At 43.8% G+C, this 24260-nt stretch overlaps 2 protein-coding genes across 2 annotated transcripts in view; one reads left to right on the forward strand and one right to left on the reverse strand.

Moving 5' to 3' along the window:
• The first annotated feature begins 54 nt into the window (after positions 1-54).
• Positions 55-8650, forward strand: LOC127206412 (tissue factor-like). Its single transcript, XM_051165708.1, has 6 exons — positions 55-295; positions 1435-1540; positions 5414-5601; positions 6379-6563; positions 7190-7349; positions 7731-8650. Exons 1-6 carry the CDS (start codon positions 208-210, stop codon positions 7862-7864), a joined length of 861 nt encoding a protein of 286 aa, XP_051021665.1. The 5' UTR covers positions 55-207; the 3' UTR covers positions 7865-8650.
• Positions 8651-14363: 5713 nt separating this feature from the next.
• Abcd3 (ATP binding cassette subfamily D member 3) overlaps positions 14364-24260 on the reverse strand; it is a 221766-nt gene continuing 211869 nt past the window's right edge. Inside the window, exon 23 of the mRNA XM_051165701.1 lies at positions 14364-14642. Within this exon, the coding sequence (XP_051021658.1) occupies positions 14565-14642 (78 nt within the window). The 3' untranslated portion in view covers positions 14364-14564. The remainder of the gene's footprint in view (positions 14643-24260) is intronic.

Below are 24260 nucleotides of genomic sequence, written 5' to 3' on the forward strand. Positions count from 1 at the left end.
GTGACCCGGACCAGGGGCGGGGAGTCCGGGGCCTCTGCGGAGGCGGCGCGCCGTGGAGAGGCGCCGGTGTCCGCGCGGATCTTTATAACGCGCCCCGCGCGGACCCGAGCAGCCTGCGTGCATTCAGTACCGTCTCCCTCCGCCTCAGATCACAGCCCACGCGGTGCTGCCACCAAAGCCCCGAGACCTCGACACCAGCCTTTGGACATGGCGATCGACGTGCGCCCGCGCCTCCTAGCGGCCCTCGCGCCCACCTTTCTCGGTTGCCTCCTAGCCCAGGTGGCCTGGGCTGCAGGTGAGTTGCACCAGTCCTGAGAAGCCAGGGCACACTGCCCGCGATAGACAGAAGACGGACCCTTACTGGCTAGGACGCTGCTCTGGTTCCTTGGGGGACCCCCAAGGTGTCCCGCCACACCTTTGAACTCCGGCTGCGCTTGCCCTGATGGTTTGAATGAACACAGGGCAGGGAGGTAGTTGGTGCTAGAACCAGGTTGTTGTCATAGGTGAAGATGCCTGCTCGATGGGTCCACTTGGTTGCCTAAAATGATCTGGGGTTCCTGCTTTAACTCTGAGGAAAAAGCTTCCTAGGTAGTTGCGCCCTTGAAGGTGGGCCGCCTCTGCCCAAGTCAGCGTCTTTTGCATGGCTTGTATATTATCTTTGATAAGGAGTGGGCCTTCCCGTAATAGAGATATGTTCTTGTGGCCGTTGGTTTAGATCTGATAGAAGCAATGCTGCTGTAAGCTCAGGGAAGACAGTGCACACCCAGTCTTCCCAAATTTGGGGTGAGGCAAAGACTGAAACCTGAGGACTTGCAAAAAGAGACCTTGATAACACTGCATTTTAATGGGATGGCATCCCCACCATGTGACAGCTGCCACGTGGGCTGCACGTCTACCTTGCTCTCAGTGGGAGTTTCGGTGCCGAGATATTTTAGATTACAGTGGGGAAGATCACGTTAAGATTTTTCGTTATGTGCATTCCTCACTTGTCTCAACGTGCGTGGGACGGTCCCTGGTTCGAACTTATTGAAACCCTTCCTGGCTGCTGCTATCCGAGTCTGGCTGCTTCAGAAGGTCTGGGACTCTGGCACCTGCGTGGACCTTGGGCCTTCCTTCCCTGTCCTTATAAAGTGAGCTTTCCCTTGAGCAGCTTAAAGAAGGACTCGAGGGTCTTTAGCTGTTTCCACCACCAGTTGTTGTGTGGATGTTGCCAGGAGAACGATTAGCGTCTAGGAAAAAATTGGACCCACACAGCCCTCTGTTCTCTATAAGTTAGTAATGTTTTTTTGTTTGTTTGTTTGTTTGTTTGTGATTGACAACAAGGACGTGCTCCTTTGGAGGGTGGAGGCCGGGAAACTGTTGTAGACTGTTAGCACAGGGTGGTGACCACAGAAAGAAGTGCATGCAATTACAGTGCTTTTGTGTCCTCTGTAGGCATTCCCGAGAAAGCGGTTAACTTAACTTGGGATTCAACTAATTTCAAGACAATTTTGAAGTGGGAACCCAAACCCGTCAATTATTTCTACACTGTTCGGATAAGGTAAGCTAGGTTTAAAAAAAAAAAATTATTTTGTTTTTGCTCATCCACCTCTTGTGCACTAATACAGATTTGTCAAAGCTGATTGTTGCGAGAGGCTGTTTAGCAAATGGTAGGGTTTTAATGCTAATTTTCTGGCCACTGATGAAAGGTGAAAACATTTCCGTACTTTAAACTGATATGACGGGAGCCCGGGATGTGCTTACTTAGCACACTTGAAGCCCTGGATGAGAGCCTCAGTGTCACATAGAATTGGCTTGGTGTCGCTCAGGAAGTGGAGGCAGGAGGATTAAAAATTCACTCACTCTTAGCTATATGTAGGAAGTTCCAGGCCATCTTGCAATACATGGACCTCCGATTCAAAATAAATAAATGGTATAAACCAAGTAAATAAATGATAAATTATCTAGTTATTTGGTGTAATGCAGGAAAATTAATAAGTGCATATAAGCCGTGGAGGAGTGAGCCTGCTCACACAGGCAGTCTTAGTATGCTTTAGGATCAATGGCAGCTGATCTCTCTGAAGCACCAGTGCCTTTCCTGGTCACTAGCTGTCTAGACTGAGCTGCTCCTGGCATGTGAGGGCAAGGCAGGAGGAATTTCAGTGTCTACACTGCCCTGAAGCAGTGTTTGATTCATTACTGTATGGACTCTGTGATTTAAAATTTGGTTGTACACAGGATCTCTGTGGAGGCCAGACTCCTGAGTCACTGAGCAGCTTAGAAAACACTGAAGGACTGTCTACATCCTTTGCTGTCTGGGGCTGTTTAACTCAATCAAGCCTGGTCACTGATTGACAGCTCTCAGGAGCAAGTAATGCAACACTGTTAGTGTAAGTCTCAGCGTTGCCACGTGGTTTCCTGAGGGTTTTTACATATTCTTGGGAAGCTTTGGATTTCTGGTAGATTCTAGGAGATGTGCAAGGAGCTTGAGAAATTGGGTCTGCCTGGTGTGGAAATTATTTTAATAGTGGTGAGTACAATTGACAAAATTCAAGCATGCTTTCCCTCTTTGTTGTGCTGTTTCAGCCTGTGCCAAGCCTTTTATAGCACTAGGATGCCAGGCTCAGGTGTGGGTATTTTAAACAGCTTTCTTGTTTATCAAAATGAGCTCCAGGATAACTATTGCCAAACCATAGGGGAAGAGAGGCTGTGTGCACGTGTGCATGTGTGCATGGATAGCTGTGCATAGATACATAGAGATAAAAGAGTTGCTTAATCTTTAATTACAAATCAAGTCAAAGTTATCATTTCACAGGCAGGGGGTACAGTTCAGTGATAGAGTTCTTGTCTGCCATGTACAAAGCCTGGTGCCCCATCTGTAATCCATTCTCTACCTGCCAATACAGTAGAACTGGTAATGGTGGCACACTATAATCTCTGTGAAGTTAGTCATATAATACAGGAGGGTTATGAGTTCAAGGCCAACTAGAGCTATATAGTGAGACCCTGACGTAAAAAAAGATTCTAACTTTGCCAATTCATATCCTAACAATTGAGAGTTATTATTTCTTAGGAAATTAATTACTGACATTACTTTATCCTTCTAGATATGAAGATTAGATTTTGGGGAGGAATGGTTATTTTCTAATATGTTGTCTTAATTGGAACAGCACTTGATTTTTGAAATAGAAGCCCTTATTAGTTGTAATTTTTGAGTTTTTAAGGTGGCCATTATTGATACATCTGCAAACATCAGAGCTCAGGGCACAGCTTAAGGATTCCCGCAGGCTTGGGTGTCACCCTCCTCAGGACCTTGGTGCTGAGCGGGGTGATCCTGGACGTGTTTCCATCAGTCAGTGCCTGAGACCTGAGCTAGTCCTCACCCTTCCCAGGGGGAAGGAGACTCCAGGGCTAAGGGAATCCTAGCAGTCATTTGTCCAGATGGAACTGTGGCTCTGAGAAGCCAGGGCTCACACTGACTGCCTGTCATGGGTGCGCAGGTTGCCTGGAACTGAGGTGCACCATGTCTGGAGGAGGCTCTGCCAGTCTGCTGCAAGGCTCCACCGCTAGGAGGAAAGGAAAGCTCTGCTCATCACTGCGTTTCCTGAATCCCCTTTATTCTGTTCCCCACACCCACCCATGCCGCTGGAGCTTGGCTGTGTGGTGCTGGCCAAGGGCGGCTCTGTGGCACCAAAGCCCTTGGCTGAGTGTCCACAGTATCTTCTCTGCGAGGAGCTGGGAAGCATCAGAGGCCCAGCCTTAGCACTGTGACATGACTTGTGCCATCCAGTCCAGAGTGTGTGCTGTGTCTGAAGCTGAATATAGAAGCTTCCAGACACAACCTCTCCCTCAGGTGGTGTATGTCTGTTTCCTGTTGAAACTCCTCAGTAAACTAGGAGGGGCTTTTATTTCCAAGCTTGGGGAGTTTTTCACTAACCTAGAGGAAAAGTGAGGCCTTTTAAAGTGGGTGTGGTCTTGGCAGCACCCAGAAGACCTCACTGGAGAATGTCTTCTCATTGACCTGTTGTCGCAGGGTGATGTAGGCCCCTGTCCCTACATGTTTTTAAGGGAGCACATGGTCCAACTCATAAGCTGGATGCAACAACACCGCATCTCTCAGGTGTGTCTTCACCCAGAGCCTAGCCACTGAAAAGCTTGTTTGTCACATCTGTGGAAACAAACCATTTTATGAAAAAAAAAAAAAAATCAGGGTGCATTTTGATCATCCTGGATCTAACCAGCCTCTCTATACTTCTTATAGACGAAAGCTAAAAAAATACAACATTAAACATTCAAGCTTTAATGCTAGTTTGTGAGTCTGAGAATAACAGATATATGTACCAAGCTTCTTTCATCTGGTTATTTAAAGCTTTTGGAGAATCAACATTTGAGCCTCTTCTGTGTGGATTTAGATAATTGAATCTATGTGCGACTCCCCCTACTCATCATAAAATCATATTCTATATATATTTTGAATAGTGAAGTCTATCAATAAAAGATTCCCTACATAATTACATTCTCTCATGATCCTCTTATATGGTCAGGCAAGCACTGGCTCTCCTATATGCTATATGCATGATTCTTTGTGTGCAAATCTCCCTAAGGAGCTGCTGGTTCTTTTTAATGTATGTGGTCATGGGAAGTGTGTATTCACCCTGAAGGGGTAGCAGTCTCATACTCAACAAAGGCCAAAGCCTTGCTGCTTGGCAGAGAGGTGAGAACCATAACTCTTGGCCCAAAATGAGCCTGCAGGTTCAGAGCTTTCATGACAGCAAGGTTGGGGGTGGGGGTGGGGATGTGGAGCCACCAAGGGAGAGGTGAAAGCTAAGCAAGGTGATATGGAGATGTGGAACATGGCTTGAGTGCTGGGGTCTGTCTGGCAGCATGATATGGACCACAGAGCAGTGACTTCTGCCATCCATTTGATGAGAGGGCGTTCAGGAAGCAAGTTAGTGGTGCTTGACTAGTGGCCATTTTTGTCCTTTCAAAGAATTTTATTTTCAGAAGAAGGTTTTCAAATTATTTTTTCTTCAATGGTGCCTTAAAAAAAGAAAGGCCTGTCCTTTGTCCTTGGCGGCATGAACTTTTAAAACTGGCACTACTTATGTATTGTGTTTCTGTGATCTTTGGTGAGATGTATTCTCACTCTTGTAGCTACAGCTAGAATGTAGCGATGTAATGAGGCAAACAAGCCAGGCTCTGTCCCTAGTTACTGTGTGGCTTTGAAAATTGGTTGGTGTCTCTGTTCTTCCATGCTTCCAGCCGCTTCCTGGCGGCTGGTGACCTTGCATTCACACTTCAGTGCTCAGGGTGGGAAGTGCCCTTCAGGTTCCCTGTGCTGCAGTTGGTAGCTCAGGGCCCTCGGGCAGAAGGCTGTCCATCCTGATGGACACAGACCCCATAACCTCCCATTTGTTTTCTCTCCTTCCTTTAGCTCTGGATCTAACGACTGGAAAAACAAATGCTACTTAACTACAGACACTGAGTGTGACGTCACAGATGAGATCATTCAGGATGTGCACAGGACCTATGAAGCAAAGGTCCTATCTGTCCCACTAAGTGACACCAATGGGGAGGAACCGGAATTTTCAAACTCCCCAAAGTTTACACCATACAGAGACAGTAAGTAGCCTGGTTTGTAATGCCTTCATTCTTGGTTTAGGCTTTTTATATGCTTGTGCTTTGTGATCTCCTACTGGCTGTTAGATTAAAGATATATCTGTATACACACACACACACACACACACACACACACACACACACACACACACACACACACACACACTCCTGTGACTTGCATTGAGTGAGGACTTGTTTGACCATCACATAACCAGAGCGCACGAGCTGAGCTAACTGAACCAGCAACCAATAACTTAAATTAGATTCCATGATGGACCAGGAAAACTTCCTGGGTGTTCCAGCCCCTAATTTAATGTAGCAAAAATATGGAACCTTGAAAAACTCCATTGTCCAGCCTTGTCACCATCACCCACACATGGCCACCAAAATCTTGAAATATGAATAATGCTGCCAAGGTAAAATATATGCCAGTATTTTAAAATGTTAATATATCCATAGAACGTTCATATTGAGTGCATGCTAAAATGCCAGTCTATTAATGGATCTGTTAAGGTCTGTGATTACAATGAATCGCACTGGCTCTCTTCACATTTCCTAGTGGCTATAAGGAAGATTCTCCTTGTGTCTCCAGAGGATGGCATTGCGCTGTGCTGTTCTGGGACTCAGCTCTAGGATGGCCACCACTCCTGCTACTGCACCTGAGTCTGTCTAGATGCTCCATAGGAGCCAGGGAGGGGTTGTCAGTTATGATAACTAAGTCATCTTTTCTTTGTATTGATTGTAATTTCCAACCAAGGCAATTTTGTTTTTCTATTTCAGCAAAACTCGGACAGCCAGTAATTCAGCATTTTAAACAAGATGGCACAAAACTGAACGTGACAGTGGAAGACTCACAAACGTTAGTCAGAAAGGGCAAGAACGGCACATTCCTCACCCTGCGGGAACTTTTCGGCAACGACTTGAGTTATATACTTACTTATCGAAGAGACTTAAGCTCAGGAAGGGTGAGCTATTTCATTCACTTTATGCCTGGTTTTATAGATCCTAGATTCTCCACAGCCCGTATCCTTCCCAGTTCACATATACAGGAATAGGGGTTGGCATGATGATATGGACAATAGATCCTTGTTCTGCCTGTCACTTCTGAGCTAGTTGTCTTGTGTCCTTGGGCAGGGTCTTTTCAGAGATTCCAGTTTCCTAAGCAAGTAGCTGGACCAGACTGTCCGCTCCCACATCCTCTTATCAGGGATACCAGAGGGGGACAATGTATTAATTAATTTGAGTGTATGTGCATAAGTGTGTGTGTGTGTGTGTGTGTGTGTGTGTGTGTGTGTGTGTTTCTTCATGCTGCTTTGCGACACTGGGCATTGTTACCAGGGCATCTTTCTTCTCCTATAGAATAAAAGGGCTGAATTGAGTTGGATGTACTTGCTGTATCTTTCTGCCTTGGCAAAGGCATCCTTAGCAGTAATCAGGGTTACTGGTGAGCCAGGTCACTTCTAATCCTCCCTCAGTGCTGTCTGCATAGACTCTGCTTAGAGCCCTGGTGTCAGTGTCGCCTTCCTGAGCCACTTAAGGGGAAGAACTCAGTCTGAGCTCTGGTGAACAATAATTCTCCATCTTTTTACAGAAAAGAGCTGAATCAAACACTAATGAATTCTCAATTGATGTAGAAAAAGGGTCAAGCTACTGTTTTAATGCACAAGCTGTGCTGCTCTCCAGGAAAATCAATCAAAGGAGCCCAGAAAGCATTACTTTGTGCACGGACCAACAGAGGAGTACACCAAGAGGTGAGTGGCCATGGCTGGCAGTGCCCTGGGAGGCTCGGCTGCCCCCACATCAGAGCAACATGTATCTCTGTGGTTCAAACACTTAGGGAGAAATGACCTTAGGGTGTTTTAAAGTTTTTTTTTTTCTGGGTTCTTATAGGGGCATTTAGACATGACTCCATGTGGCTCCCTTGGTTATCAAGCGCTGCCCTGGGCACTTGCAATGGGTCAGGTTCTATGGGCACCGGGTGTGCACATTACACTTAGGACATGAGTACTTAATACCAAGTCACAGCTTGCCTGCCATCTTCCCTACGGACACAATGATCTGTGGGAGGGTGTCAAAGGAGAGTGGCCTCTGGAACAACTAGTTTGTGGACATGCTTGTTTTTTGTTTTTCAGAGACACTCATCATTGTGGGAGCAGTGGTGTTCATGGTCACCATTTTTATCATCATCCTGTCCGTATGTCTGTGCAAGCGCAGAAAGCGCAGAGCTGAGCAGAAAGGGAAGAACGTTCCACTGCACTTGGCATAGAGGAAGGAGGCTGAAGCTGCTAACATGACACTACCTGCATGGCATCGTTAACAAGACCTCTGGTGGGACAGAGGACGCAGGGCATGGAGTTTGAGGATCTTAGTCAGAAAGGCTCCCTTCATGATGAGTTACTCCAGCTAACGTTTTTATTCTGACACTAGTATTTGTCACTTTAGAATCTACTGAATGGTACAGACTGGCTAATACTGCAGTGCCTATTGCACAAATGCTTTAGATTGTGTATTCTACGCTCAGGTAGACACTAATTCACCCAGGATGATGTCCTTCATATATCCGGGGTGGACTTTTGGAGAACTCATATGAGAAGCTGATTTCATAGGCTATAGAACAGTGAAATGGAAATAGGGTGGAATTTTCTAACAGTTGTTCTTTTGTAAAGTGCTGTTTGCTTTCTTTTTGTTCCTCTACTAGGTACTTTTGGAAGTTCAAAGCAATTGGCAGACTTTCAAATTATTAAATGCAGGATATTTCTGCTTGGGGGCATCTTTGTGATATGTATTACAGTGCAGCACTTTAACTGACAATGGTGAGGATTTAATAGTTGACAGCCAACTCTATTTTTATAAGACTATACAAGGAAACTACATAGCTTTATGATTTAAGGTACTGAAAATGTTTATGGTTAACAATGTATATATTTATATACATTTTAAAGGTTTTGTGTATGGGATTTTCTATTTATATAGCTTCTATTTGTATATATTGAGATAATTTATTTAATATACTTTTATATAAATAAAGGTGATTGGGAGCGTGACTGTCACATTTATATCTTCCATTTATTATTTGCTACTTGGTCTTTGCATTAGGTGACTTTGTTGTGGTGACAATGGATCCTAGCAATCTTAGTGGCTTCCAACAATGTGTAGTTTGCACTCACACTAACGTTGGTGAGTGTTGGTAGGTGGTGGTTCCTTACAGAGTCTTCTCATTACAACACTCAAACAAAGAGGGGTCCCCACTGGGATCAAAGCAAAGGTGAGCGCACATACATAGCAAAAAGCAAAAAAAAAAACAAAACACCCAGGTTGGTGCCACTTTTTATAAAAGAACATTTTGGTTATAATTGCATCATTTCCCTCTTCCCTGCCCTTCGACCCTTGGACTCATTCAAACTCATGGTCTTGGCTCTTCTGCTCCACACTTTGGTTCACATGGCTGAACAAGTTATGTGCCAAGCCTGACAGGACTGGGCCTCTTGAGGGACCCTAAGGCTCATGGTGGGGATGCACTCTCACAGAGGAGGAAGAACGCGCTGTAACCTAGTAGAGACTGAGAGAGATCTCTCCCCATAGTCCCTCACTTGCACTGTGGATGAGGCTGAAAGAGGAAGAAAACTGCCTTCCATTTTATGTTGACAACATCTAGAAGGATCAGGAAGGGAGTGAGGTAGACGGGGCGAAGTCTCTAGACTGAGGCTTCTTTGTGGGCAACCACTGGGTTTGGCTCTTGGGTTTGACCTCACTGGGGAAACTAAGCACAGGGACTGGGTCCTGCTGAGTTGACTCAGTGACTCTGAAATGGAGAAGTGAGTGAGTCCTTCAGATGCAGCAGAAGTCTTCGCTGCGCAGAGAGAGGATTCAGACAGGGTGAAGATACTCTGAGCTGGGTGGACTGCAAACCTGCCTTGGCTTCCCTCTGGAAGGCCAGGAGTTGTCAAGGGCCAGTTTAACTCATAGGTTTTGTGTCTTCACTCAATAACAGACCTGCCCAGGCTGCCCCACTGCAGGGACTGAACCTGCTTGCACCAGTGCAGCTTCTGTTACCACAGCAACAAGCCTGTGCTGCAGAGTCCAGAAAGAGCCAGGTTATGTCCTCAGCGAAGGGAGCCTTCGCCTTATCTTGAGTTCCTGCTCACATGTGTTGCCCAGGACAAAGAGCTCCGTGTACCACGTGAAGGGCAAAGCAGGCTCCAGGAGCTCATGCCTGACCTTGCATTTCTCTGCCAGAATAATTATAGCATTATTATGTAATTCCCTCGCTTCATAATCTAAGGAATTTGAATTATCTGTAGACGGAAAGCAGGTCTGGATATAATAAGGTACAGAGCTGTTCACAGCAGGAGGAAGTCACTATAGACGTGGTGAGGCAGCGATGCAAGGATCAGAAGTTTCAGCCCCAAATATTGACCACTGCACACAGCCGTATTTCTCCTTATGGTTGGCATTAAACAGCTGCTCTTAGGTCAACAGCACAAAGGGCTTTGGAGCTGAAACTGGACAAACGGGGATCTGCTGCCCTCTAGTGGGCCAAACTGCTTGTCTCCTTAGGGTGCTAGATCCTCTCAACCTTACTATTAATTCATAAACACAGCTTGAATGCATTCTACAGATTTTTTCCACCTAAAACTACTGTTTGGCATACGTTTAATAAACTAGAACTTGTGAACACTCAGTTGGAGTTTCTACCTCTTAAGAAATCTTGTTCTATCAGAAAAAAAACTCTTTATGCACGTTCTAGGGCATCTGTGTTTAACATGCAATCTTCCGCCAACTGCTACCTTTTAAAACATTTAATCTTGGCTTTAATAGAGTGGAATCAATCCTATTTAAGGAGAAAAAGCTCTCAAATGGCTGTCATGTAAATCCGCATAACATAGCAGAACCCTCGCTTAATCATACACAGAAGGATCATCTATCTACCCTTGTGGCGCACAGGTCATCCATAAAGTTTTTCCATTTACTTTTGTACTTATTGTCCAAGTTAAACTAGCACATTCAGTGTAGCTTGTGATAATTATGCAGAGAATGACTCAGCAGTGCCATTCCTGTTTGGGAACACTGCTCTATGGTCAGCCCTAGAAAACCATCGTTATGTTAGAATACACTAAGATTCTCCTGAAGACCATCCTCTGTCTCATATGGTGAGGTATTTAGTTATTAGATTTAAATAAGAAAGAAATTTGGAGGCAGACAAGAAGATGAATAAGTCTGCTGGCAGCCTTGGAATAGCCTAGAAATTTGAAAATTTGTAGTTTTCTTATGCCTCAAAGCTTTTCCTGGAATGGACCATCTTTTAGGTTCCCCTGGATAATTGGTAGCATTTGGGAGATACAAACATTTGGTGGGGATTATCTTGTCTAAGAAAAAAAATGCAAATTAAAAAGTGTATATTTGCTGGGTGAACATAGTGTCTTTAATCCCAGAATTCACGAGGCAAACACAGGTGGATGTTTTTGAGTTCAAGGGCAGCCTGATTTTACACAGTGAGTCCCATCCTAGCCAGAGCTCATAGTGAGTGTAAAGTTCACTTAATAAGGTTTTGTAAAAAAAAAAAAAGACCATCTAAGTGCTAAAAGCACTTTCTGAATGTCAGCATTTAGGCACAAGGATAAAAAAGGACAAGCAAAGCTTGTGTAGGCTAGCCAAATTTTTATTCTAATCTGAACAGAATGTGATATATTTATGGAATCAATCCACCAAAATTATTTTGGTAGCCAGTGATTCTGAGTTATGCAGAAACAAGATTATCAAATGCCCTTTCAGAGCCCACTCGATAAAACTGATTTCATAACCACTAACTGATCACGTCCAGGCTCGGCTCTTCTTCGTGCAAACAACACATGTAGTCACTAATGGTGCCCGGGGAGCCAGACTGACTTCTCAACACAGTAATCCAGATACAAAAGCAGTTCTACAGGAGGCAGAGACAGTTCCTAGGACATGTCATTCCCCGGTGTGCATGATAATGTTTAGCATTTTAAAAACTAAAGCCACAGTCAAGGACAGCAACTGCATTGCATACTCAGTGCGTTGCTTCATGTAGTGCCTCTGCAGACGCGTGGGGCTCACCACTACACAACGACATCCCTGATAGACTGGTTCAATTCTCTCCACAAAAATATGATATTCTCATAAGACCTTGGGCTGAATATCCAAACACTGAGTAGACTGGGTGCAACGTGTAGCAACCACAGGTTGTAAGCACAATTGCGTACACATTGTAGTACACGGCCACAAAGATCCTTCACACAACTCAATCTGAAAGACAGAGGGAAACGTTTGCTATTTAGCTAGAGAAAACCCAAATGGCTCTCCTGGAGTCAAACAGAGGAGGGATGAGAATAAATATAGCTGCTGAAGAAAGCTTCTATTGTGTAATAACTGATACCCTGTAACAATGGTATATAGTTTAATAATACATTGCTATTGGTTCGGTATCCACTACCATGGGGCACACAAATAAATCTCAAGACTACTTTTTGCAGGGAATGTAAACGTGGTTTTGTTTTAATCCCAGGTGCGGGATGTGAAACAGACTGTGTGAAAGCCTGTGATGTTTGTTCACTGGGAACAGACTTGTGAGAGGGCACATGATGCTTTTCCACTAGAAGGGGAACTATCGCATGCAGGACCTTGGTTTTTGTCATCTGGTGAACATCCTGGTATGGACTCTGAGAGGAGATGGTCTCGAAACCAGAGGCTTTGGCTTTTGGCTTTAGCATCAGTTCCCACTTCTTGGCTGCTCAATACTTCACTTCAAGATGCTCCTAGGGAGAACTGCTCCAAAGAATCCTTCGAGGTTCTGGGCTCTGGCTGCTGTGGTTGCAGTCACTTTTGCTGAATTTCTGGTTTACTGTTTAATGGGTCTGCTGGAATCCTGATGACAAAGAGTGGAATGGGCCCAAGGAACTAAGTGTAAAAATGCCTCCTTCTGTTGTCCCAATTAACCTCTTTTCTCTCCTATCTAGGGTAGGTGGGTTGGAAGGGAAGTAAAGTTATTAAAGAACAACAAATAAAGTAGGTTTGTAAAAGATCAAAGCCTATAACTTCGTTAGAATAGAACAGCTAATGAAGCCAAGTTTAAAAAAAAAGATTTATTTATTATTATGTATACAGTGCTCTGTCTGCATGTACACCTGCAGGCCAGAATAGGGCATCAGATCACATTATAGGTGGTGGCGAGCCCCTATGTGGTTGCTGGGAATTGAACTCATGGCCTCTGGAAGACCAGCCAGTGCTGTTAACCACTGAGCCATCTCTCCATCCCTAAATGATTTTTGTTTTGTTTTGTTTTTCAAGACAGAGTTTCTCTGTATATCCTTGGCTGGCCTGGACTCATTTTGTAGACCAGGCTGGCCTCAAACTCACAGTGATGCACCTACCTCAGCCTCCTGAGTGCTGGGATTAAAGGCATGCACCACCACTACCCACTGAGGCCAGTTTTTAAATTTTTAAAAATTAATTTATTCAGATTACATCTAAATTTTTATTCCCTTGATTGTCTCTTCCCATTCCTCCCTCCCTCCCTCCCTCCCTCTTTCACCCTATTCCCATCCCCTAGGTCTGTGACAGAAGGGGACCTCCTCCCTCACCATATGGTCATCACCATATGGTCACAGCCTATCAAGTCTCATCTTGATAGCCTTCCTATTCTTTCTCTGAGTGCTACCAGGCCTCCCCACCAAGGGGAAGTGGTCGTGTCAGAGTCAGTCCCTGCTCTCCACATGAATATGGAAAATGTCCTGTCTCTTGGCTAGATCTGAGTAGCAGCTCAATATTTACTGCATGTATTGTCTTTGGTTGATGCAGTAGCTTGGGCAGACCACCTTGGGTCAAGATCTGACCATCATGATGTTCTTCTTGTAGGTTTCTAGAACATTCTGGATCCTTCTATTTCCCTATTCGCCCATACTTCTCTCACCTAAAGTGACAATAAGAGGTCCCCGCACCTATCCCAATCTCCTGGTAAGTGAAGACTTTCAGGGGACATCCTGTTGGGTGAGGCCAGTTTTAAATAGGGTTCTTCATTAAAGGAAAAGAAAGAGCCATAAAAGTCAAATTAGCTGACTTCAAATGGTTTACATCCAAAAATGAATCAGGTTATATTTATTTAAGCCCAATTTAATTTGGGTATGTCATCATTATATATAATAATCTAGTAATGTTTATTATAAAATTAGTCTATAATTATTGTGGTGGTATTATTTACCCCACTCTCAACCAATAAAAGACTTGGATATCTGTTGTATTTTAGAATAAGCCTTAATTTACCTTGCGCTGGGCAGATATTAACCCCCAAACTACCACCTGTTATTTCCCAGCCTCCATCTCATGCCATCTGACTTAATAATCTCTATCTGGGCTATTTCCCATGCATAATCCCAAAATACTTGCTTATGTTCTTCATCTGGGCCATTTCTCTCCATGCAGAATGTCAGAGTTCCTCCTACTGGCCCACCTAGCTCTTTTCTATCCTCCTGGCTATTTCTTCTTTCTCCTCCTGTATCTACCTACCCAAAATCCATCTCTCCTCAAAGCCTGCAAACTTTGACCTTCCCTCTTCACTCTGCTCTGCGCAATCGACTTTACATAGGTAGAGCAAGCTTTAACAGCAATACTTATGTTATGTTATACTTTGCTTGTAAACAGCAAGAATCTCAAAATACAAAATACAAAGCACCAGACCATGCCCCCAAATAGGGAGCTTTTTAAACCACAGAATAAGGACATTATTAGTACATAGTTAATAATTAAACCAACATATACACAATTAGTAATAATCCTATACAATATTAAATGTTTTAACATGTTTCAATTATCCTATATCTAGTTATTTGTTGCTGTTTTTTTTTATTTTAGAAAAACAAGCTTAACTTTATTTTACAATGCACTTTGCATTTACGAATGCACTCTGCTCATTATCTTGTTTGAAGAAGGTGAAGTTCTCCAGATGGTCTCTATGATCCGAACTCAACTGTCTCTTCTGTGATCTTTTTGAATTCGTAATTGCCTCTACCATCCATATGCAGGTAGTACTGTGGGAGAGGAGGAGAGTCAGTAGCTAAGAACAGGTATGCTGCCCCCTGCAGGAGAACTAACAAGACTTTCACACTCTGCTTAGCCAGTGCACAGGCATCCCACAAATGAGGAAGCTTCCACAGCTCTGAACTGCAGCTCAGAGCTACCACGTGGCCCTGGCCAGAGCCTGGTTGCAGTACAGGTGGCTTTACTGGTCAGCTCCCAATCTTCACTATTCAGCAGAGAAGAAAAGGAGCTATACAGGTGCCTTCTGAAGACATAGAACAAAGCTTCATGTTTTTAGTTAGCATTTGCATATAAAGATTTGCCTTTTCTGTTTATTCTCTGTATTGCTATTTCTTTTTTTTTTTTAAGATTTATTTATTTATTATTATGTATACAGCGCTCTGCCTGTATGTACACCTGCAGCCAGAGGAGGGCATCAGATCACATTATAGATGGTTGTGAGCCACCATGTGGTTGCTGGGAATTGAACTCATGACCTCTGGAAGAGCAGTCAGTGCTCTTAACCACTGAGCCATTTCTCCAGCCCCCTGTATTGCTATTTCTTAGTGGGGGGGTGGAGGGAGGGAAACAATGGGAAAGTTAGAGAAGTAGAGGGAAGGGAAAGAACCGTGTTCCCGACAGAACTCCACCAACCTTATGGACACCGCCCAGAATCCACAGCACCACTGTCCCACTGTCAACGTCAGTGCAGCATCTCTGTAAGCTGCCGAGACTAACAGATCCTATTTTACTACACTGCAAACACGCTGTCTCCCTTATAGTTCTGAATGCTACTGAAAATCTTCCCAAAAATTTGTCACCCAACTTTTAAGACTTTCTTTTCTTCTGTCAAAGCTGCATGACAATGACACAGCTTCATTTACCCTCCTCTCTAATCTCAGTAGACCAGACATTGTTTATGTACATTCTGGCTTCAAAATGATGGCAGGAATAATGAACAAAGTCCTAGTGTATGCTGTAAAGCTCAACATCACCCTTTTACTTAAGGCGTATACCTACAAGATGACACACAGCATGAAATCTAAAATCAGCCACCAAAGTTCACATATCTACATAAGATAAGCATTCATCATTCCATAAAAGCAAAGAAATACAAACCTCATGGTGTTTCCAAAGGGATTTTCTGTGTGAAATGGGAAAGAGGGTGATGCCAACCCAAATCAAAGAAAGGGTTTGAGTTTACATCAGTAATAGTGAGCCACAAACTACACACACATTTTAACTTGTTATTAGGAAACTATGTTCAGGGGCTGCAGTAAAGAATTAAAGTCAAAAATAGATCCTCTACATTTGAATTGTTTTGAAAAACAGTAAGATAAGAGCAGCAAGAGGCTAAAATCAGAAAAACTAGCACAAGCAGTCTGCAGCCAGAGCTTTCAAATGAGGGTCACTTTGGAATGTGGCTTGGAGTTCAGCTTGGGAGTGATTGCATCTACAAGGTTCTAAGGTATAATTCCACATGCATCTGCAGTAATTTGTACAAATACTGAAATAAATGAGACAAAACTTAAATATCTTTTTTTAACTTTAATTATCATTGAGTGGTTACAAATTTGTTCATCTCTTACCATGGGGAAATAACTTCTAAAGGCAAGAAGGTTAAGATAGTGCCTTTTTGTTCTGGTCCAAGAAATCGATTCTATGATAGGACATTTCTTTTTTTTTTCACACTAAGAATGGTGTTCTCAGAGACACAATACCTTCACTTCCTAAGAGAGTATTTTGCATCATTTAACCATGTTCACCTCTAACTCCTTGACATATGTTGTATGAACTAAAAAAAAAAGTTCTCTAAGAAAGAAAACTGTCTATGCCAACTTGGGGTGCATGTATCATCATTTGAGGGTCTGCAATTGTTTCATTCTTCTTTTGTTGACATTAAAACACAGCAAACACTTCAGAAAAAGGGAGACGCTTCAAGCTATAGGTTGTATTGGCAGGGGATGTGACTCCACGGTGGGGCACTTGCTGACCATGTGAGACTTTGGGTTAGAACCCAGCACCCAAACAAATAAGTACATTATGGGGCATAGTACAATTTCTCAGACTCTTGTATAAATACAGAGGTTGACATTTTAGAATCCGCAGACTCTTGCTGGATTTGAGGAAGCTCTGCCAGTGATAGGAAGCAAACATCTTTAAATACCATCATCTCCTCTTTTTAGTAATGTCGACATTAATGTTGGGCTTCATAAATGCTTAGAGCATCAGGTCTGTTTCAATTCTATCAGAGAAACTTCCTGAAGTTAGTATTTATTAGGTGCCAACACCAAGGTTCAAGATAATATGAATGCCTATCCATACAATATTGCATGTTTCCATTTTACTTTTTTTAATTATTTAAATAATTTATTCAGATTACATCTAGATTGTTATCCTTCTCACTTGTATCTTCCTGTTCCCCCTCCCTCCCTCCTTCACCTCATTCCCTTCCCCTAGGCCTGTGACAGAAGGGGACCTCCTCCATCACCATATGATCACAGCCTATGTGGTCTCATCTAGATAACCTGCTTCCCCTTCCTCTGAGTGCCACCAGGCCTCCCCACCAAAGGGAAGTGATCAAATAGGGGGCACCAGAGTTCATGTCAGAGTCAGTCTCTGCTTTCCACACAGCTGTGAAGAATGCACTATCCATTGGCTAGATATGAATAGGGGGTCTAGGTTTACTGCATGCATTGTCTTTGGTTGGTACAGTAGTTTGTGTAGGCCCCTGGGTCCATATCTGCCAGCCTTGATGGTCTTCCCGTAAGGTTCCAGGACCCTTTGGGTCCTTCTATCTCCCCATTCTTCCATACCTCTCTCACTTGGAGTCCCAATAGCGAGTCCCAGTATCTGTCCTCGGAGGCCAGAAGAGGGTACCAGATCTTTTGAAACTGGAGTTAAAGGCAGTTGTGAGCCACCATGTGGATGCTGGACTGAATCCAGGTCCTCTTCGAGTAGAGAGTGCTCTTTTTCTTTGTTTATGTTTAAATTTTTTACTTTGCTTTACATCCTGATTGTAACCCCCTTTTCAGTCACGTCCAGACCACCCTTACTCCCACCCCTAGTCCCCAGAAAGGGGAGCCCTCCTCCCCTAACATCTGACCTCAGACTATCAAGTCTCATCTGGACTGCCTGTGTCCTCTTCCTCTGTGGCCTGGCAAGGCCACTCTGCCAGAGGAAAGTGATCAATGCGTGGGGGCCAGAGTCCATGTCAGAAGTAGTCCCTACTCACCATATTATGGGACCCACAAGGAGACTCCTCTGCCTATCTACTACATCTGAGCAGAGGGACTAGGTCCACACTGTACATCAGTCTCTGCAGCACCCCCTCCTCCACCTGGATTTGTTTGCTCCATTGGTCTCCTTGTGGAGCTTCTGATCTCTCTAGGTCCCTCTATTCCCCAACTCTTCCATAAGACTCCCTGTGCTCCATCCCAGAGTTTGTCTGTGTGTCTCAGCATCTGCTTGGATCCCCTTCTGGGTGGAGTCTTTCAGAGGACCTCTATGATAGGTTCCCTTTCTGTTCCTTCTCTTCAACTGCTTCTGGTGTCTATTCTATTCGTCCTTCTGAGTGAGAATTAAACATCCTCCCTAGGGTCCTCCTTGTTATTTAGCTCCTTTAGGTCTGTGTATTGTAGTATGGCCATCTTATATTATTTGGTTAATATCTGTTTATAAATGAGTATATACCATGTGTGTCTTTATGGGTCTGGGTTACCTCACTCTGAATGATCATTTCTAGTTCCATCCTTTTGCCTGCTAAGTTCAAGATTTCCTTATTTTTAATAGCTGAGTAGTATTCCATTGTGTAAATGTACCACAGTTTTTTAAATCCATTCTTTGGTTGAGGGACAACTAAGTTGTTTTTAGATTCTGGATATTGTGAATAAATCTGCTATGAATGTAGTTGAGCATCTTTCAGGTATGTGCCCAGGAGTGGTATTGCTGGGTCTTTAGGTAGCACTATTCCCAATTTTCCGAGAAAGTGCCAGATTAATTTCAAATATGGTTGTACAGGCTTGCACTCCCACCAGCAATGGAGGAGTGTTCCCCTTTCTTCACATCCTCTCCAGCATGTGCTGTCACTTGAGTTTTTGATCTTAGCCATTCTGATAGGTAGAAGATGGAGCCTCAGGGTCATTTTGATTTGCATTTCCCTGATGACTAAGGATGTTGAACATTTCTTTAAGTGTTTTTTGGCTGTTCGATATTCCTCTGCTGAGAGTTCTCTGTTTAGTTCTGTACCCCATTTTTAAATTGGATTATTTGGTTTGGTGGTTTTAAATTTCTTGATTTCTTTATATATTTTGGGTATTAGCCCGCAGTCAGATGCGGGGTTGGTTAAGATCTTTTCCCAATGTGCATGTTGTCATTTTGTTCTGTTGACAGTGTCACTTGCCTTACAGAAGCTTTTGATTTTCCTGAGGTCCCTTTATTAATTGTTGCTCTTAGAGCCTGAGCTATTGGTGTTCTCTTCAGGAAGTTGTTTCCTCTGACAATGAGTTCAAGGCTCTTCCCCACTTTTTCTTCTAGCAAATTTAGTGTGTCTGGTTATATATTGGGATCTTTAATCCATTTGGACTTTAGTTTTGTGCAGGGAGATAAATAAGGGTCTACCTACATTTTTCTACATGTTGCTATCCAGTTAAACCAGTACCATTTGTTCAAGATGCTATATTTTTTTTACTGTATGGTTTTGGCTTCTGTGTCAAAAATCAAGTGTTTATAGGTGTGTGGGTTTATTTCTGGGTCTTCAGTTCAATTACATTGATCCATCTGTCTGTTTCTATGCCAGTGCCATGCTGCCTTTAATACTGTTTCTCTATGGTACAGCTTGAGATCAGAGTTGGAGATACCTTTGGAAAATCTTTTATTGTATAGGGTTGTCTTGGCTATTCAGGGTTTTTTGTTTTTCCAAATGAAGTTAATAATTGTTATATCAAGGTCTGTAAAGAATTGTGTTGGCATTTTGATGGGAATTGCATTCAATCTGTAGATTGCTTTTGGTAAGATGGCCACTTTTACAATGTCAATCCTACCTATCCATGAACGTGGGAGAGCTTTTCAACCTCTGATGTCTTCTTCAATTTCTTTCTTCAGAGACTTGAAGTGTTTTTCATACAGGTCTTTTATTTGCTTGGTTAGAACTACACCAAGATACTTTATGTTTTTTGTGGCTATTGTGAAGGGTGTTGCTTCTCTAATTTCTTTCTCAGCCTGTTTGTCTTTTGTATAAAGGAGGGCTGCCAATTTTTAAAATTGATTTTGTATCCAACCACTTTGCTAAAGGTGTTTATCAGCTGTAGGAGTTTCTTGGTAGAATTCTTGGGGTCACTCATGTATACTATCATATCATTTGCAAATATAGATACTATGACTTCTTCTTTTCTAATTTGTGTCCCTTTGATCTCGTTAAGTTGTCTTATTGCTCTAGCTAGGACTTCCAGCATTATGTTGAAGAGATATAGAGAGAGTGGACAGCCTTGTCTTTCTCTGATTTCAGTGGAATCGATTTAAGTTTCTCTCCATTTAGTTTGATGTTGGCTAGAGGGTTGCCTTTATGTTTAGGTATGTGCCTGTATCCCCAATCTCTCCAAGACTTTTAACATGAATGGGTGTTGAATTTTGTCAAATGCGCAAGGGCTCTTAACCACTGAGTCATCTCTCCAGACCTTAATTCTATTTTTAGTTCAAGAATTGTTTAAAAGATTAGTCTAAGTAAGTTCTGTATAATTTCTACCATGAAATTTTATGACTAGATTATTCTGATGGCACCAAGGGATATCCCTTAAGCTGTGTCATAAGTTTGGCTGCTGTGTACGATTAGGAAGACCTGCATAAGAAGATGCACATATTATCGTCTTTGTTAAACATACATTTCAACTGTATTAAAAAGCCTACTGAGACAAATTTTTCTGTTCCTGATTTTGTAATTGGAGTAATTAGAGTTACTTAAGTCAAAGTACAAAAAGAAAAGCAGACTCTGCCTTTCCAAAGGGAAATCTCACACTCATGGCTTAGTTTCAGGAAGGAAGCACCACTGTTCTCTTCAATGGTAAACATTCTGAATTGAGCTTAAGTGTTGCTTTATTTCATCTGTAAATTTCTGCTGTCTTGCGTTCAGAAAAAGTTCTAGGGATGGCAAGATGCCTTAGTTGGTAAAGACGTTTATCACCAAGGCTGACAACCTGAGTTTAATTCCTGGACTGACATGGTGGAAGAGAACTGACTCCCACAGTTGTCCTCTGACCTACATGACACCATGGTATGTACACATTCGCTACATCAACAAAAGGTTTTAAAAGATTATAAACTTAAGGGACAATTCCCTCATTTTCTGCTATTCATAATCAATGCAATGTTAAATTATCACCAAAACTCCAAGTAACTTTTCTTCCCTCAAATGGAATGTGTTTTACAGATTTACACAATCTTAAAAACGTAAGAGCCAACAACATAGGATTGACAGGGAAAAGCCTTCAAGGCAAATACAGTCTATACAGTCTTATGAATGAAAACAGTACAAACATTTCTAATACCTGTAAAACCAAAAACCACATACAAATAATTACTAAGGAGGACTCAAAAAATAGAAAATAAGCCATTAAAGAAATCCAATCTGTAGTCTCTGAGCAGTGCACCTCAAGAGCTGTCAGAGCCCCCCACTTCCTGCCATAGTCTGCACTGCCACCACAGAAGCTGTCAAAATGGCACCTCCTGTCAGAGTGGTGAAGCCTTATCTGGATGCTGCCATCCTGTTATGCTACCTCTGTGCTCTCACCTTTCCTGCCTCAGCCTGCTGTGAGAGGCCAACACAGGAGCTGTCCATGGTGGCAGCATCTCCTCTCCAGTATTCATACTGACTCCATCTGTAGGGAAAGACTTCCCAGCATTGGACTCTGTTTGTAAACTTTGTAAACCTTCAAGGCAGGAAAGTGGCTAGACCCTTGCCCAAGAAGCTCCAGCAGCCAGGCCCCTCCCCCAAACCTCTCTGTCATAACAATGTTTCCAACTGTCACAAAGGTCATCTCCAGTACCCCAATAGGGCCCATGCCAGGTTATGCTAATTTAGGTGAAAAGTCTATGGAAAAGCCACTAATCGCTGAGTAGCAAAGCCCACCAATCCCCGAGCCCTGCAAGCCCAGGACTTGAAATTCCAAAAATTTTCACTCTAGAAATCTCTGCCATGAAAAGTTATGCCCCATAAGAAATCCCATGTAAAGGTTGTGTTCTCTGCTGCCTTCTCTTGGGAACAGAGGCGGCCACTCCTGAATTTATCACTCCTCTCCTTGGATTTTTCCCTTCACTAAATCTCTTTGAAAAGACTTGCTGCCTGCTGGGACTCTCTCATAGCAAGAAGCCAAGAAACAATGAAGAGAAATAAGTGAAGAAGTGGAGTAGATCTGAGGCTCCTGAGCTCCTCATCTCAGCTGGGGATACCCTCCACTGGGAGCTGTGATGCCTCTGCTGGGAAGGCTTCCTCTCAGAGCTGTGTGGTTGCTGGGCTTCTGAGTCCTAGGGTACCCTTCCAGTCTGTCAGGAAGGCCAACACAATTGGCATTTCATATCATCCAATGGAGAAAACTGCTTAAGACCTTTTCATCATCACACCATACTTTTCAGCCCATTTTATGAAATCAGTTTTGATACCTTTGTTGTTGTTTGGGTTGGTCTGCCTTCCTGATCCAGTGGTAAGGTGTCCAGAAATCCCACAACTCTGAGACTTGGGAAGGTTTCCCAGCTCTGAGGTGGGGCAGTGTCCCAAAGGAAGAGTATCCGAGTCATGGAGCCAAAAGTTTGTTTTGCTTTCCCGGTACTCAAATGGAAGGGTATTCTGGGACTTGCAAGGCCAGGAACCACACAGCTTTGTGGTGGGACAGTGTCCTAAGGGTACCCTGAAGCACAGGAGTCCAGGAACCACACAACTCTGAGAGGAGGCCTCCTCTGCAGAGATGTTGCAGCTGCCAAGGAAGGGATACTCCAACCTCTAAGGAATCGAGGAGGTTAAGAGCCTCCATTCCTTTTCCAGCCAATGCAGCTCCCAGGGGAGGGTTAACCCAACCCCTGACAAGCTAAGGAACCCAGGAGCCTGAGATCCTCTCCTTTCCTGGCATCTTCTCTTTTTCTTCTTTTTCTTTTTCAAATGAGTCACACCAGAAAGTAGATCTCTTAAGAGATTTAACCCAGGAGAGGAGGGATGAATCCAGGAGTGGCTGCCTCTGCTCCCAGGAGAAGGCACCAGGGAACTGGGCAGACCTAGCCTTTATATAGGATTTCTTAGGGAGGTGGAGCTTTCTAGGGCAAGGGTTTTTAGGGTGAGGATTGATGGGATTACAAATGCTGAGTTTGGGGAGCCCAGGGATCAGTGGGCTTTCCTATTCAGGGATTGGTGGGATTTTGTGTAGCCTTTTCACCTCAAATTAACATAATCTGGGATGAGTCCTACTGGAGATGACAGTGTCAGACATCTGGGGGAGGAGCTTGCCTGCTGGAGGTTTCTTAGGCAGGGGTCTGGTCACTTTTTCTCCTGAGGGGTTATAAAGTTTAAACATTTACGAAATGTACAAAGAGCTCATGGCAGGGAAGCCTTTCCCTGCGGCAGGAATAACCCAACAGAGACTGAAGAGGAGGAGCTGCCCTCAGGGGCAGCTTCCATGATGGTAGTGGGTTGAAGCAGGACAGGGTATTGTCATCATGGACAGCTCCCACGGTGGCAGTAGACATTCTGAGGCAGGAAGGGTACCAGACTCCATCATAGCAGTAGGCTGAGGTAGGAAAATCACCACGAACAGCTATTTTGTCTCCAGTCTCCACAGCCCCAGGTAGGAAGGAGGGGCTGACAGTCCTGAGGTGGAAAGGAGAGTCTGGCAGTGCTGAGGCAAGAAGGAGAGGGTGGCAGCGTGCCACTTAAAGTTTTACTGGACCGATGCTTGAGTGCTAGACCCAGCTCTGGTTGAGGGAGTGCATTGGGCCACTACGTTTTGGGCGGGCCACTGTGAATGCTGCTGCAGGGTGCTCCCTCTGCCTTGGTGGGGGAAGGGGGTGAGGTAGCGGGCCACCATGTCTTGGGGCAACGGGCTGCCCTAGCAGGCTGTTTTGGCTGTGGAGCAGTGAGCCACCTCCTCTTGGAGGAGCGGGCTGCCGTGGACTCTGAGGCATGCACATATGCCTCTGCTGTTCTCTCTGCTGTGGTGGGGGTGAGGGTGGAAGTGGGGGGTGACAGTGGGGCACTTCATCTATCTTCTCAGTGGTGGGATGACAGGGTGGCAAGGTGGCTTGAGGAAGCAATGGAAGCACTATAAATATGCTGTTCTACTTGTCAAAGTTGGAGAGTTGCTAACAAGCAAGCGTGCATGTGTGTGCATGTACACGCGAGCATGTGTGTATGTACAGGACTGTGCTTATTTATTGTAAACTCCCCAAATATACACAGAAAGTATTAAGATGCTACTGTGATGCATTTATTTATGCTGGACCTCTAAAACAATATGCTACTATTTTTCAAATCTAGCAAGAGTACAGATGGTTGCAGCAACTCCTCAAAACATAACACTCACCAGGGCTGCCAAACAAGTACTTAAACAATGGCGGCACAGCCAGCCTCATAGTTATCAACTAAAACAAAT

The sequence above is a fragment of the Acomys russatus genome, chromosome 23 (genome assembly GCF_903995435.1).
Source record: "Acomys russatus chromosome 23, mAcoRus1.1, whole genome shotgun sequence".
Lineage (NCBI taxonomy): Eukaryota > Metazoa > Chordata > Mammalia > Rodentia > Muridae > Acomys > Acomys russatus.

Bases quoted from the DNA above. Each gene is read 5' to 3' on its own strand.
- LOC127206412 (XM_051165708.1), top strand. From the start codon at position 208: ATGGCGATCGACGTGCGCCCGCGCCTCCTAGCGGCCCTCGCGCCCACC. The intron at 296-1,434 runs GTGAGTTGCACC...TGTCCTCTGTAG, and splicing joins CCAGGTGGCCTGGGCTGCAG to GCATTCCCGAGAAAGCGGTT. The intron at 7,350-7,730 runs GTGAGTGGCCAT...TTTGTTTTTCAG, and splicing joins ACAGAGGAGTACACCAAGAG to AGACACTCATCATTGTGGGA.